Here is a 17,737-nt window from a genome sequence, read left to right on the forward strand (position 1 = left end):
GAGAGCATGATCAACTGCTGCACCTCTCTTCATGTTTTTGTTAGGGGTACCGTAACCGCACCGAGACTTCTTAGGTATGGTTGGTCCAGATCTTCTTTTCATGCACGACAAAGCCACTGCACATAGAGCTCAAGTGGTGGAGGAATATCTTGAAACTAAAGATATCCAACGACTGCCGTGGCCAGTACAATCGGCAGACTTAAATCCGATCGAATAAGTGCGGGACGCCCTTGAGCGTTGCATTTCACGCCGACAGCCAGCTCCTCGGTCACTTAATGAGTTAAGTCTGTGCTGGTGGAAGAATGGGATTTGTTGCCACAGAATATTATAAACACCCTTATATCGAGCACGGTTCACCGCTCTCAGGCCTGTTTAGCCGTTGGAGGAGATCATACGCCGCAATGATGCCATGTGACTATATTTTCGAGAATCTTATATCGACTTCTGTAATGTGACCTTTTTGGTAATACAGTACAACCCCTATAAATGACCCTTATGTCTGTCTGAAGTTTCTCGCTGTCTTCTCATTCCATCGTTATTCTATGGTACATCACCAGACCAAATTTTTTTCCTGCTTCATCGCAAGATGCACGAGTTACACCACGTTTTCTTCGTGTTCATTAATTTTGTCGAGCAGTGTATACGTTATACTTGTACAAGTGCATGATATTTTATTTTATATGATATTTTGTGGTAAACCCCTCACCTCTGACAAAAAGGGGCTCGAACAATATCATTATATCAGTCATCAATGGATACAGTAGTTTCCAGATTCTCTGGAGTGATTAGGAAAAATTTTTTCCGGATAATCGAAACCCTGGATAATCCGAATATGACAGAAAAACTTGTAAACGTGACAAAAAAAAATATATTATACTCGTATTTATAAAAATATATTATAAGTATATATTTAAATGTACTATACTACACTATATAATATAATATATATTAAAATTGGACATAAATTTTAATACCAATATATATCGTTTTCAAAAAAAGGAAAACAAGGAAGTTAGCTTTGACACTTTAGTACCTTTTCATGTTTATTAATGACTGAAGTTTTTATTCAAGAGTCTTTTTTTCACTCTACACGACTGTCGTGTAAGTGTAACCCCCTGATGAGTTATCAAATTTATGGGCGTATATTTCCATGCATTATATCCTTCCTTTCTTCCCATTTTGCAACATGGTTACTACCTGAATTATTCATCTAGCTCAGCTTAAATTTAGTTTCAGTATTTCGTTTTTATATTGGAGTTACTCATTTGTCCATTAGTATATTATCTGGTCAAAATTGAGCTAGGTTACTGGACAACGTATATTTTTTATATGATATATATACACGAATTTTGGCATTAGTGTCAGTCATCGACCTATTGTAAAAAATAATAGACTGTCATTCGCAGCAGGACAGCAAGGAAGCCAACATTAATAATATGTGGACACGCTTCAGCAAGTTACAAAAAAAGGAGACTATCGTAAAACTAACCTTGTCCTTGAACATCAAGCGGAAATAGTATTCATAGATTCAGGATAACGACGGTTTTATACTCATTAAAGAATTGTATGTATAGTATGTGTAGCAATAAAATTCTGAATAATATTGGCAGATGAGATAAGGAAAGAACAGATTAACTTGTTTCGAATTTAATGAAGTTTCTTACATCTGAACGGCGAAATGGAGATAAAAATTTTATTTCTTGAATTATGTTTTAATTTAAGGAAAGTACTTCAGATAATAATGTCTTCTTTTATTATATTTCCTTTATGACAATGTCACTTTTAAATATAGGCCTATAAAGCGTATTCGACACGAGCTGCAATACGCGTGCGTAGGTTTGACTCTTCTCAGATGTTTTACTTCGCGTCAGTTCATTTTTGAAGTTCAAATGTTCAAATGTTAGATGGCAGATACGAAAACTTTGCATAAATTGCTCTATTTATAATTCTGAACTCCTAACGAGAAGTACTACAACACATGTAGCATTTTAGTCCCAGTTTATCAGCTTATAAGCGTATCCCAAAAAGCTTCCAATACCATTAATCTTTGATATTACCACTCGTACATCTAACAGTGTTTCATCAAATCCTCACTATAAGTTTGCTGTACGAGGTAAGCATTTTGGCAGACTTTTTCAACAGTACACAAACATAACGACTCTGTACGCTGCTCACTAACCGACATTTTGTTATTACCACGAACGAAGTCAAAATGCTAATTCTAATCGTACAGAACACGACATGACATGTTTTGCGTTCTCCTATCTCCGGAAATTAATTATCATGTAATCCTGGAACTTTTTTTTAATATGCTTTGTATATTTAGCACAACATAAATATTGTGATAATAACCAATAGGAATTTAATATTTGATATTCGCATAATGATTATATTTAATGCAATTAGCAAGATAAACTCTGTCCTGGTAGAATCGCCTTCCTCCCTACACCGGATGGAAAACACCCGAGTTCGAGTCCCATCCGTGAGGAACTTTTTAGGCTGTTTGCACAACGTGGGTTGTGAAAAAAGCCCAAATACAACGTGAGTGAGTTGGTCTCAAGTGAGGATAACATGGTTTTTTCTTCCAGAAACACCGATTTTTTTTATCCAGAAAACAGAAAATCGACCACAGAACCAAAGAAATGTACAAATAGTATATAAGGAGCAATATGGCCTTAGTTGCTAATGCTCCTAACACCCTTTTACAACAACAAGACAAATTCTACTACATGTACCAAAGAATTGTAATCATTTTATAAAGTGTTTTAATACATTTAAACATTCGGTACTGCTGTATGGGGCTATTACGGTCTATAGTTCCAGGTAGTGTAATGGACACTGCTGGGTCCATTTGCACGGTCTGAAGATCCTGCAGTTTATTGTCTGGGTACGGTACATTTATTGGACATACTATTATCGAATACTTCTTTTCGCCGCATAGCTTAAGTAAATTTTGTCTCATGACCCTGAAACTTTAATGCACACATTAATACATAATTAATGCACACATACGTCACTAATGGACTCCATGAAAGTTCTCCCCATGAAAACTTTCCTAAATTTTCTATACATCATACTTCGCAATGATTTTTTTTTATTTTTGCATTTATAATAAAAAGTATTCTCATAATGTACTTTACTTTTTATGTTTCTTAATGCTATGGTATATCACAGCTTAAAAATATTTTCATATAATATGGTTCTAAAGTGACTGAATCAAAATAAGTATAGGCACATTATCCAGCAGGTATTTTGGTGACTTATGAATAAATAATATTCGTTATCTTCACTTTGTACTAAATAAAATATTGTGAAATAAATTTATTTATTCGAATATAGATAGTACTTAAAAAGTGTTTCCTGATCTGAAGGAAAGATAGATAAAAAGAATGAAAAGGAAAGTGGAGTAAGAAATATATATAAAGGCAGAAACCCAAGAGAGAGACAACTAGAAGGAAGATCAAAGAAAACAGAAATAAACAACAGGCATAAAGACTGAAAGAAATAAATAAATGGGGAAATGACTGAAAGAGAGATAAATAACAACCAGAAAGATAAACAGAGGGAGAAAGATAAAAGAGAGAGAGAAGCATATGGAGAAAGAGAGAGAGAAGCATATGGAGAAAGAGAGAGAGAAGCATATGGAGAGAGAGAGAGAAGCAGATGGAGAAAGACTGAAAGAAAGAGAGAAAGAGGGGAAAAAGACTGAAAGGATAAGAAAGAGAAATAGTGGGAAAAACAAAGAAAGAGAGACTGAATGAATGAGAGAGAGATAAAGAACAACGAGAAAGACTGCTAGAGAGATAACAGAGGGAGAAAAAGAGAACGAGAGAGAAGCAGAGGAAGAGACAAAGCGAAACAGAGGGAGATGGACTGACAGAAAGAGAGAGAAACAGAGAGAAGGGCTGAAAGGATAAGAGAGAGTGACAGTGGGAAAAAAGATACAGAAGAACGAAAAGAAAGAGAGAAAAACAGAGAGAGAAAGGCTAAAAGAATGGGGGAAGGGGAGAGTGAGAAAGAGACAGAGGAAGAAAAACTGAACGAGAAATAGAGGGAGGTGGACTAAGAAAGAAAGAGAAACGGGGAAAGACTGAAAGGATAAAAGAGAGAAATAGTGGGAAAAAACAGAGAGAGAGAGAGAGAGAGAGAGAAACAGAAGAAGAAAGAAGAAAAGAAAGAGAAAAACAGAGGGAAAAATATTGAAAGAATAAGAGAAGGAATCGAGAGCAGGGAGAGACTGAAAGAGAGGGAGAAACAGAGGGAGAGAGAGAGACTGGAAGAGAAAAACAGTGGGAAAAAGACAGACTGAAAGGATGAGAGAGAGAGAGGTAGACAAACAACAAGGAGAAAGAGAGATAAACGGGGAGGGGAGAGAAAGAAAGAGAGAGACTACTGGAAATAGGTAAACAACAGGCAGAAAGACTGAAAGTTCAGATATAAAACAACAAGAAAGACTGCATGGAAAAGAAAAAAAACAGAAGGAAAAAGATGAGAGAGACTGAAAGAATCAGGGAGACAAAGAGAGAGAGAGAGAGAGAGAGAGAGAGAGAGAGAGAGACTGAAAGAAAGGTAAGCACAGAAAAGGAGAGAGTAACAGAAGGAAGGACTGACAGAGAAAAAGACTGAAAAGTTGAAAGGATGAGAGAGAGACAGAGAGAGAGAAGAAGAAGAATAGGAAGACTGACAGAAAGAGGAGGGAATGGCTAGAGGGAGAAGAGCTGAGAGAAAGAGAAGAAACGATGGGAGAAAGACTGAAAAAGAGAAAGAGGTGATTTTAAGTGAGTTCAGTGACTTTGTAGCGATGCGGTCATCATTTGTGGGGTCCCACTTTCCATGTTTAAATATCGTACGTATGTGGGTTAAGACATCATGAATCTTAGATGTGTAAATTTATGCTGCGATCTGTTTTCTTAACACATTTATTCCTTATTTGCGTTCCTGTGGCTGTTTGAGTTCAAACACCAGCTGTGAAAGCCTCCAAACTGCGCGATGCTAATTGATGCCTTTTGGTGGCCTGGCCCCTTGGCCTTCTTCGGGGTGGCCACTCGGGACAGCATTTCTTCACTCGCTGAAATGAAAGAAACACCAATTAGACTCACGTGACAGTTCATCTGTCTTGTGGTTTCAAGCGATCAGAAAGAACCGGATCCTCGCAACTACTGTATTTGTGAAAACTTAACATCCGCATAGGATTCTTAAACAGAGCCAAGAACGCAGTACGGAAGTCGCTCCAAGCAATGTGAGTCCGCATGGGGTGTGCGCTTAGCCACAATACATGAGAATAACGGGCAGAAGTGCGCTTGACAGCTACGAAATGTGATGTCTTAACACACCTACATTTAATGCGTGAATAACAAAAGTAGGACACAAGTAAAAGGTGGTGCTGGGACCATTACAAAGTCACTGAACTGACTGGGGTGGGGTAGGGGCGACCAATTCCCCCAATGTGCAATTATTCAAGGAGAAAAAGCCTTCCGTTGTGTTATGTTTGTTTCAACCCAACTCCTTTGTTTTTTCCTCTTTCGGAGTAATATATATAAAACATGCAAAAATATTGGGAACATTTGTGTCATATTTTAATCACAAATTCCAATTCCGAGATTTTCAACAAGACGACCCATTACAGTTATAATATCTAAATTTTCGATGTACCACAAAAAATCTGATTTTTAATCAGAGATCTGGGAAATTATTTTATGGATGCACAGAAGTACCCGAAATTTCTATGAAAAAACACCCGCAAAATTCGCGAAATTTAACGTTGAGAATTCTGATTTCAAGGAATCATGCGTACTGTCGATGCCTTATCCTTTCCTACGTCATCCTAATTAGTCATTTTAAAACAGCAAAAGACCAAACTTACCTGCCTTCCTTGGGCTTCATGGTTTCACAATCACAATCAGCCGGAAATAGTAAAGTAAATTTCCTTTGCAGTGGTTCCGGTTACTAGAATCACTTCCTCATGAAAACACACCACCAACAACAACAACAACACTAAAAAGAAACCAATTCTTCGATGTTCAGCAATCCAGTGGTACCAAGCGGCCGCCGGTCCCGTACGACAAGTTACGGACGGAAGTCTTAGAAAAACGTAACAGCCCTGGCCATCTTTTGACAGTAGCAGCTTCCAGTGAACGTCATCATTATCATCCCATGCCGAAATCCAATGCCGAGTACTCCAGCTCGAAGAAACGCGAGCGACAGTCTGGCCCGTATGACAGTCACGGTCATATCTCAGGCGTAGCCCGGGCCTGCACGGTGGCTGTTGCATTAGTCTGTAGGTGACGCTTTGCGGAACCAGGCCATCCAACTCCCCTGCAGTAAAATCGAGCACCGCTGTACGGAGGCCGAACTGTGCAACTCGTTCTTCGCTATTTACGGCGAAGCATCAAGGAGAGGAGGACGCGTTTTAATGTAGGGTGCAGCCGCTAACCTGATCCTCGTGTTTGAAGCTCGCGACGATGTGGCCTTGCAGTGGAGGTGGAAAGAGATCGTGGGCTTCTTTTAACAGGTACTGACCAAACGGTGCCGGTATCGTTGGATGCATTATTCATGTTTTGCTCTATCTCGTCTTTGTGGCTTTGCCAGCTTGATTATGGAAATCACGTGGGTTATCAATTTTTCTTGGCAGCATTCTGAACGTTTGCAATACACGCCATATCGGCGTGAGCTTTAAAATTAGCTACTTGAATTTCTCTTCATTTTCTTATCATCTCTGTTTTCAACATTTCTAAAATATCTCTTTCAATTCAATCAAAAATTCAATCGCAATATATAGTTTCTTTCGATGTCAAGAGACAGTGCTGAATTCATTATTCCATACTTCTCTATTATCGTAAATCCAATGACCTTGGAGATGTACACACAATAAAAAATGGCCGCTTCATCAGAACTATAACGAAATACTCAGAATCCCTTTCTCTTTTTTTTTTTCTCTCTCTCTCTCTCTCTCTCACACACACACACACACACACACACACACCGGTCCATTTGTTGTTCCATGTAGCTTTTGCTGGATGTTCAGTAGCAGCTGGTTACACATTAGTCCCGGTACCTTTTCCAGGAATAGCATATCGATCAACGTCTGCCACAGCACAAGATACAACTTGTATCGTGTAGTTCAATTGCGTTATCTAACGGCGAGATATTTTTGATGCAATACGTCATTCAGATGGTGCGCGTGTGTTGCAGCAAAGCCAATCGAAAATTAATTAAAACGATATACGGCACTTGAGATTGACTTTGTCAATTAAGGCAGACCTTTGACAGATAAAGCTTGAAGAACTTCGAATTTACAACACCATCACTGGGACTTAATACCCAAAATCACTATTTTTGTATTCACAACCACAATGTGAGATAACGCACTCGTATTAAAAAGAGAGAGAGAGAGAGAGTATGCTGAGTCGGTTTGTTTTAAGGCAACTAAGGCTATGAAGCATCAGCATATTGTGCCGCTAAATTATGTGTATTCTACGCCGGTTTGCTTGTACGTGGGAAGAATGAAGGAGAAAGAACGTTTCCAAGTGGGAGGCATATAAATTAATCATTAATTAAATCTTGCTCTTATATCTGGTTCGAGACATAAGATCTACATAAAGAATTCAAGTCAAAACATGGTGAAATATTGAAACTAATACATTAAGACCGCAAGAACCGGTATGTCCTTCACAGAAATGAGAACGCTACAATCATCACTGCATTAAGCAGGACACATCTAATATTATGAAGCCATATTTGGAGAACAGGAGGAATGCTACTTCATTAGATTATTGAGGGGTCACTGGTTATGATTCTTTGTTATCTTACCATGGTTAGCGTGAAACCTTTTTGGTACCCAGTTACTGGGTGCAGCTTTAAGCAAACTAAGCTTTGTAGCGTAAAAATATAATATACAAAGGGGAAATAGAATTTTTTTTTACTCAGAAATAAATACATTTTCTGATAGAAAAAAAAATCATATTGTGCTTCAAAAATCAGAGGCTTGCACAAGTTAAAGCCACCTCAGACTCTGGACAGTATAACTTTTAGGGTTCTATGATATATATTTTTTTCTATTTGCTTAAAATTTATCAAAATTCTTTTAATTCATTAGATTATGGAGGTATTAAATAAAGCTTATTCAAAGTTATGTTTATTTTTTATTCATTTAATTATCGTTTTAAATTAAATTATTCTCATAATTAATTAATTAAATAATTATTCTGGGAAATAATCATTTTTATTTTAAATAAAATTCAGAATAAATTCAGATAATGCAACGCTCAAGGAAATCTAAAGAATAGATAGTTTCTTGTAAATGCTTTTCTCCACATTTTAATAAATATTTTTAAAAATTCTAAAAAAACTATTTAATATAATAATAAAAAATTTAAAAAAAATTGTTATATACGTATAAGAAACAAATTTCGTTGAAGCTATGACGTAAAAACTCGTTAGGTGGCGCAAATCGGCAACAATTACAATTAAAGCTGTAAAACGTTTTTCACAAACGTACATTAAAAATTCTTTTCCCCAAATTTAAATAAATATTTCGAAACAATTATTTGATGTAAAAAAAATATATTTAAAAAATTGTTAAATATGAGAAACAAATTTCATTGAAGCTATGGTGTAAAAACTCGTTAGGTGGCGCAAATACGCAATTACAGTTAAAGCTGTAAAAGGTTTTTCACCAAACACAATAAAAAGCTGTTAGCAGGTAATGTTTGTTTCTCTTTCTAATTTAAGTTTATAACTATTATAAACGTTTCTCCAATAAAATATTTAATCAATTTTTATAGTTTTTCACATTATCCGATTATGTTTTCCACAGCACGTACCCTTTTAAGTTATCACATTTTTATTAACTTTTATCTTAATGATGTTATCGCTTAGAGAAAAAAAAAAAAAAACTTGCTGAAGAGAACTAGTTAAAAGTACCTCACGGATAGTATTAGCATATTTGTTCCTGTTGGCGGAAAAGTGATGGCTCCTTAAGCACGCCCAAATCCAGCCCATACCTTACAAGCTCACCTACTTTTCTGAATAGAAGGCGTTAAACGCCATTATCGTTTTTTTTTCTCCCACTACATCACCAACTATATTCCACCTGGGATCGCAAGAAACGTTATAGAGATATCAGGCATTTCTTTTTGAATTAGCTTATTCAGTTTAAATCAAGATGTCTGAATAATCTTCACTCCTGAGTTATTATCATCAACCTTTTCCACAACGCCCCAGTTTTGTCGGAGCAAATCAACTTTAATGTGCCTCATGAACAACAGAAGGATTTGTCGTCTAGAGTGTTCGTTGTTCTTCCTGGTTATCTTTTCCTTGTTCAAATGTTTAAAGAGCTGTCCTTTCATACTGTGTAAAAAAATATTAAAATAACTTTTCTTAGGCGTTAGGGAGTTCCAAACTATACAAAATATGTTCAGAGAAGCGAAAGTAGTGCACTCCAAATTTCTTCACAAATGTTTATGATATAATCATATATAGCACAGTATAAACTCGCTAATACTGAGCCTTCGTAGGTAGCACAGTTGGTAGAATCGTGTCCTCTCCTCACCGGGTGGAAAAGAAATGAAGTCGAGTTCCGTCGATGACGTGAGGAATTTTTATGGGCTTTCTTCACGACGCGGCTGAGTTAGTCGGTCTCAGGCGACAGTAGCGTAGTTCTTTTTCTCCCGGAAACTCCTGTTTTTCATCCAGGAAACATAAAATCGACCGCAAAATACGCAATTTACAGACAGTATACACGGAGCAATATGGCCTTAGTCACTCAGGCTCCTAAAATCCTACTACAACACCAACTAAGACGGACTAAAGGGGGGGAGAGATGCGCTAGACCAAATTAGTGAAAGTCGAATTACAGAATATAATTACATGTACTGTAAATATCTTCAAGCCATACTTCATAAATTGGGTAAATGTTCGAATTACCACTAGTATTATTGCTTTTATAGGTATTGCATCAATCTTCCATGTAAAACATTATTTCTATTCGCTAATTGCAATAGAGATATTAATAAATAATGCACAAATTGAGTCCAAATAACCTTCACGTAAATAAAAAACCAATAATGCTGAACATTCACTCACTGACCAAAAAATTAGAAACCTTGTGCAAAGTCGAATTATAGAATATATTTACATGTACTGTAATTAGTGAAAGTCGTATATACTGTTTATAGACAGTATATAAGGAGTATATACTGTCTATAAAGTGCATATGTAAATATTTTCAAGCCATAGTTCATAAATTGGGCAAATCTTCGAATTAATGCACAAAATTCAGTGCAAATAACCTTCACGCAAATAAAAAATCTGTAATTCTGAACATGCACTCACTGACCAAAAAAATTAGAAACCTTGTGCAACTGACGTCAACAGATAATTAAACATGCTATATTCAGATGTGTCTGCGCGGGTAGGCACAGTGGTATCGTCACTGTCCTCCCCACACCGGGTGGAAAAGGCCCGGGTTCGAACCCGTCGATGACACGAAGGAAACTTTAATGGGCTTTTTTCACTTCATGGCTGAGTTAGTCGGTCTCAGATGTAGATAGCAAGGTTTTTCCCCCAGAAACTGGGTTTTTCGTCCAGCAAAACAGACAAATCGACCATAGAACACACGCAATTAACAGACATAAGAGAAAGCACAGCAGACGATTTAATTATTCGGGTGGCATAAAAATAATATATACAGTATATAGTATTCATATGTAGTTGTCACACGGTATGATCAAAAGCTCCTTGCTATCAGATCGACTGAGAAGTCGCACGCTCTTGTGGGACTTCTCAGTCGATCCAGTCATTGGGAAGGTAGGTTTCTTCAGGTTACGTTAATTCTAGAGAGACAGAAAGCTTGAGGTAGACTGCTAGACTGGAATAGCTGAACTGGTACGATTGTTTTTATAATTCATTAGAGGAGTGTAGTTAATCGGGATTAAGAATTAACAAAGGGGATTGTTGTAGTAGTAAAGTTTTTAGGAGAATTATTGACTAAGGCCATATTACTCAGTATATACTGTCTATAAAGTGCATATTTCTGAGGTCCATTTTCTGTTTACTGGACAAAAAACCCTAGTTTCCGAGAGAAAAAGTATGCTACCCATGAGACTGACTAACTCAGCGTTGTGAAAAAATCCATAAAAGTTCCTAAAGTCTTTTCCACCGCGTGTGGGGAAGGCGGCGATTCTATCAACTGTGCTACCCACGAGGGCCCAAAGATGTTTTTCATTCTTCCCCTTTCTATAACACCAGGTGGTCCTTGTGGTTTCCAAATTTAAATTCAAATCTTCTCGATAGTCCTTGTGGACAATTCCTCCAATTTTAATTTAATTTGATGTAATTTTATAAAGAATTTTTAAGTGATTTATCTTAATCACCAGAATGCCACTGTATTGAAATTCATTAATGTAACTTCATAATGCAATCCTGTTGTTTTAACCCTACAATTGCTAATTTGATTTCTTTCATGTTTTAACTTCTCTTATAGGCCTAACGACGTTCAGTTGAACGTCGAAACGTTGCCAAAGTATTAAGTGTAACTTGATGTATTTCACTTCAATAAACATTTTAAAAAACCTCTATCACCTGGTGTAACAGTTTTAATTTCTTTTAAATTATAGTTAATGGCTAACGACGTATTGCAATAATACTAGTTCAGTGGGATAATTTAGTGAACGGATAGAAATTATTTGAGTCCTAGAAATGTCATACTTAAAAATTATCGAGTACTCTGACTACACTTTCCCTCTCAAATGAATAACTCATAATTCAAGCTCTTCCAGAATCCAAATAACATACTGATGCAATCTGGCCAAGCCTGCTACATCCACCCTGCTACAATTTCCATCAGTTCCATTCATCTATTGTTTACCTTAGGTGCCCTAACGCCTCAGCTCAAGAATTAGCTTTGGACATATTTCAAGAAATATTACATTTAATGCACGACATGTCTGCAGATCTACAGGTCAAAATTCTAACAAATTCGTCACGATATTATTGATACCTATTCTGTGAAGAATTTACAACACTAAAATAAAGAACACATTACAGGATTTATGCCAATTTTTTAGGTCACATGCAACTCCACTCACAACTGATCCAAAAAGAAAATAACCCTTGACTATATACAGTTCATGCAGTATACAGGCTCACAACTAGCGAACGTACATTTATCCTTTAACGTTATTTTCAACGTTCAATTCTGAAAATAACCTCAGCTGACATTCAAACTAGTAAAACTCACCGAACCTGATTCGATGACACTGTTCCTTGCGTCAGTTAACTTTCTTGTACAACGTGTGTAGTGTCTGAACTTCACTTGTTTTAGGGTTAGACCGGTAAACAACCTCTTTTCACACAAGCCACAAGAAATCTGGAGAGGGAGTAATACATGTGGAGATAAGAAGAGGTCAAAATTCATGAAACAGTAGGTATATACTCAACAGTATCACTGAAGAAAATTGATCTAACCATTTCTGTACCGGTATTTAAATTTTGAATTTCTAGTCAAAATAATAAATATACTTCCAAAATGAAAAACGTTACGTTACCAAACCGAAATACATGACGAGATGCAAAAAACCATCATGATATTTCCGCTTTAGAAACCACCACTCGTTGTGGTAAGATTTTCGGCACATCAGCAACTTGGACCATACTGCACCGTATATATTATGTCTGTAAATTACGTGTGTTCTGTGGTCGATTTGCTTATTTACTGGACGAAAAACCTGAGTTTCCGGGAGAAGAAACCATGCTACCTCGCCTGATTTACTCAGCCACATTGTAAAAAAGCCCTTAAAATTCTTCCCGGCAATAACGGGATTCGAACATAGATCTTTTCCACTGGGTTTGGGGAGGACAATGATTATGTCAAACTGTGCTACCGGAAAGGACAAACAACCACTTACAAGCCAAGAAATAAATACAAAACTGCCCAAAATATACGTCAGCGTACCATTATACCACATTATTTGTACATGTGTCGTGGTGTTGTTTTTGATAGTGTACCAAAGGAACTAAGGATATGAGGTGTCGGCATTCTCTCTGTAAATTGAGTGTATTTTATGGTCGACCTCCTCCCGGTTTATCTGGACGAAAAACCTAGTTTATTGGTTGGTTGTTATAGGGTTGCAGGTGCATCAGCAACTTAGACCATATTGTGCAATATATAATATGTGCGCATAAACTACGTGTGCTCTGTGGTCTATCTGCTGTTTGTTGGACTAAAAACATGATTTCAAGGAGAAAAAAAGCCATGCTATCCTCGCCTGAGACCATTGAGCCACGTTGTGAAAAAGACACACAAAAATTCCTCGCGTCACTGACGGGATTATGTCTTATATATTATGTGAAAAAAATCGAGCAACCGTTACCCTGGATCAACTAACTCGATTACCATGTAAAAATATATATATAAAAAAAGTCGAAAAATTTCCTCTCTGAGTTCAAATCTTGAAGGGATTCGAACCGAGACCTGGGAGGACAGGATTGCAACCACTGTATCAACCAAGAGAAGTATATACTCTTGAGAATATTTATTTGTGCAATGAAACGTACCACAAAATGTGCAGGTTTTCTAAGAAAATTTTCTGAATAGATCATTCGTTGCTTGCAAGTTCTTACTGGCAAGTTAAAATATTTATTAATCAGGTAGCAAAAAAAAGTTCGTGAACGCGTGCGTTCATGGAGGTTTGTGGCACTTATATCTAAAAGTTGCTCAAATCATAAAATAAAAATGGGCCACCTGCTGAATGGACCTATTGATGATTTATTTAGAACAGCTGTCTCCTCTACAATGTCTGCCTTATGGAGAAATTTTACAGTTCATAAAAGAAAACACTGAAATGAAAGTTTCAGAATCCGACTGTTTGATCGAAGAGCACCCCATGTTATTTATTCCTCAATAAAAAACAACAAAATGCAGCTATTAAGTTGTGAAGCGCGAACATTCAATTAAAAATACTTATTGGATTTTAGGGTTCTCTGACAACCATTCTATAGATGGATTTGATGAAAGTGAGGCCCTCATCCCGAAATTGGGTCACTTGATGATATACCGCAACAACGAAGCTCCATTCCTGATAATTACTGTAATTCTGTTCTGATTCTACTCGTCTTATCTTCTTTAATGATATCTGAAACGGTGATTTGTCATTCTAGAAGGTATCTTCAGTTTGACCCCTCGAACATCACAGGCTTTTTCTGTGCGTGTAGGTCTACTGATCCTCATTAAGAAAGTAGGGTACAAAAAAGTGAATGTGCCAAATCAAATTAAAACTACTCTTTCACTCTCTGGTACAGTCTTTTTTTTTTTTCATTAGAAGACGCTTATTCTTCGTCTAACCTCTGCTAACGGCTTGACTTTGTCTTTCTGAGCGTGAAGTTTGTTAACCTCTCCTTCCACCTCGGGGGCATTTTCCCAACCAGTTAAAGTGCGCATGAAAAAATACATCAAACGGGTCCACAATGTCCGTCATGCACCACTCTGACATACCAGGAGCGCTCACCTTTCATACTGCCAAGTTATAGCTTACATGGGATAGATTGACAGAGTGTGGATGGCAGATTAAAAAGAATCCATGTTCCTGTTAGTACCATTCACTTCCTTGACGCAATAATGAGTTCTTAAATATTTTTACCCACGTGTGTATGTGCATGCGCGCTTACTGAGAATCCATTGTGGACAAGATTTCCCAGTCACAGATTCGTCTATCATAATACCTTTCCTTTTTTTTTTGGTCATCCAGTGAGAACAGAGTCAGTTCTTTACAGGATGAACTTCTGCAGTGACATTTAATGTGGCCATGAAAGATAAACAGAGCACAGTAATTACAAATATTTGAAATCGGCCCTGAACTGTATAGCCTATGATTGGAGTTTCACATCACGCAAATACAGAAATAAAATCTTATATTATTAGATATTTCAGAGAGAGAGAGAGGGAGACGAGAAATGCTTGTAATCAAGGAGAAGATTGAAGGGACGGAGGTAGAATTCGTCAGAAGCAAAGATCTGAGAAGTATGCAGCTGATATTTCACTGATAACCATCTTCATTGCCCAGAGCATAATCCTTTGTCCTTCATTTCGGGTTGATTGAAGTTTAATCTTAACTATGGATGCCGTGTAACTGTTGTTGCAACTTGAGATGATGTTTGTCGAAAACTGCAAGAAGACAGAATGCTGATGTGAAAATCCTTTTTATATTTGTGTTAGCTGCCAACATCGAAACTTCGGCTCCTTGCTGTACACAACAGTGCGTAATTTGTAGTGATATTTAAATCATAGGAGCAGATGGGTGTTGCTTTATTTGCCAGCTTGTGAGACATGTTTTGCCAAGAATGTGATGTCTAAAGCTCAGCTTAGAATGAAAACACAGTTCCTAAATGCGAGTTTTTTTTTTTTTTTTTAAATGGATTTGTCCTGCCATACAGGGATGATTGGATCTCCGTCGATATAGGTTTGAAAGAGACCACAATTACAACTAATTTAATCAGGTTGATTCTGAGCTTGAATTGGAGGAGATAACAGGCGAGTCCGGCGGCTCTGACACTGATGGATGCAGTCGTTTGGGTGCTGTTGTCAGATGACGATATCCTCCTTAAAAGTTTGATATCATCTGCACATGAGCTATTTTTAATTTTTCAGTCACCACAGTAATAAGAACGCTTAAAATGGTCTATGAGTCTACTGACCCCGTGCTCAATTTCAACAACGCTCCGATTTGTAGACAAAACAAGAATGTTAAATGTTGTTACTAAAGTCCTGTTGTTGTTTAAGGCGCATCAACGAGTTAGAACACATTGCAGCATAAATGGCTGCGCCATAGTAATAAAAATTGCATGTGTTCTGTGGTCGATTTGCCTGTCTGCTAGACAATAAACCCGAGTTTCCGGGGTGAAAACCATACAACCCACGCCTGAGACCGACTCACTCAGTCATGATGTGAAAAAGGCCCATAAAAATTCCTCAAAATTATTGACCGAATTCGAACTCCGGTCTTTTTCACCAAGTGTGGGAAGGACCGTAATTAATAACTGTGCTACAAGTGAAGGCAATATTTCCAATGATATCTTCCGAATTAGCATCCGTAATTCCACCCCTTTCTTCTAAACCAGTCCGAAAACGTTCCTCAACTAATCAACATCCATTCACGGTTCAAATTCACAGAATTAAATTTTTTATCTTCCTCATTTATCTCTTCTGCTTCCGATCGTTAGAATAACCTTCCTTCACATATATTTCCTACAAAGTAGAATCTACAAAAATTTAAGTCCAGTGCCAAAAAATACTCACGTCCTCTCAACCTGCAACCCACACACACACAGTACTAAAGTAATATGGGTTCCAGTTGTCTTTCGTGTTTGGGATTACCATAAAAAAACGATAAATAAATAAAATCAAAAGAAAATTATAAAAGAAATGAAATTAATTCAAGTTGCACAATTTATTTATTTGTGCAATTTTACATATGTTAATTACTGGACAAAAATATCTATGACTGAGCATAAAAATGAATGCTAATCTTATCCAACAGTTAGTCCAATGCGTAACACAGAGGTTTTGATTACTGTCTTCCCACACCAGCTGGAAAAGGCCTAGGTTCGAATGTGGGATTTGTTTACACGCTGTGGCAGTGTTAATCGGTCTCAAGCAGGGACAGCGGATTTTTCTTTTTTCTTCTAGAAATTCATATTTTTCTCCCAGCAAAACAAGCCAAAGAACACGTCCAATTTGTAGACACCCTACCTATATATTGCTGGATGAGTTTATTCTACGCTAACCCTAATATGACCATTTTTTTTATCTAATCCTACCTTTAATATCTTATATTAATACCGGAGTAATACCTAAAGTACATCATTAGTTCGTTCAGATGCATTAAATTATAATGTCTGAAGTGCTTTTCATAATCCAAGCTGTGGAAATTCAACATACATCGATTTTAAGCTCAATAATGGCAAATTAGCATTGCTCTCTGAAACAGTGTCACGATTGATTCCCGGAATTACAAATACACCAAGCAGAAATCTGGGTTATCAGATTACAACGATGTATAATACAACAATCTATTTTTTTGGCGAGATGGTATATTTGAAGAAATATTAGCCTCGTATTTTAACCAAACGTGAAGGGCTATTGAAGTTCTTCCTCGTTGAATCCTTAAGCAATCAATCGTGGTTTTTTTTTTTTTTTTTTTTTTTCTCCTTGTTAATTCCGCTTGTTTAAGGACTTAGACTTAACAGCAAAGAAGAAGAGCGTATCTGAGATTCCACGGACTGAAATGGGACGAGCAGGTCATTTGCTTCTATCGTTCACACAGTTCACGGACTAATGCGTTTGTTAGCCTTCGGTGACAACACTTTTTGGAAGGCGGTCACTACAAGCATTTGCTGCTTGAGTGGCCAGGATGTCCTCAGACTGTCTGTAATATGGTAATATCGTGCATGACTGCAAGGATACACTTAGCTATGTAACACGTGCGGTAATTTCCCCACCAAACTTCATCACCTAACCTGTCTTACCCACTAGAAATAGCAGCGTTTGGGAGCGTCATCATGGAAGGATAGCCCTTACTGAACTTTACGATGTCGCGCGTCGCTTATATGCTACAGCAGTGGTTTTCAACCGGGGTGCCGCAACAGCATTCCAGGGGTGCCATATAATTTGGGTTTAAGTTACTTAAACTTTATTTTTTTTTAAATTTATAAGTTTATTTCATTATAAAAAGGTGTACAGTAT

At 37.1% G+C, this 17,737-nt stretch overlaps 1 protein-coding gene across 2 annotated transcripts in view; it reads right to left on the minus strand.

Moving 5' to 3' along the window:
- LOC150079833 (uncharacterized) overlaps window positions 1-6,401 on the minus strand; it is a 172,654-nt gene extending 166,253 nt beyond the window's left edge. For both annotated transcript variants that reach the window (XM_090382470.1, XM_090382469.1), the window contains exon 1: window positions 5,864-6,401. In XM_090382470.1, the coding sequence (XP_090238596.1) occupies window positions 5,864-5,883 (20 nt within the window). In that variant the 5' untranslated portion in view covers window positions 5,884-6,401. The remainder of the gene's footprint in view (window positions 1-5,863) is intronic.
- Window positions 6,402-17,737: the final 11,336 nt, after the last annotated feature.

Source organism: Mastigoproctus giganteus, chromosome 10 (genome assembly GCF_048544385.1).
Source record: "Mastigoproctus giganteus isolate SK-2022 chromosome 10, ASM4854438v1, whole genome shotgun sequence".
Taxonomy (NCBI): Eukaryota; Metazoa; Arthropoda; class Arachnida; order Uropygi; family Thelyphonidae; genus Mastigoproctus; species Mastigoproctus giganteus.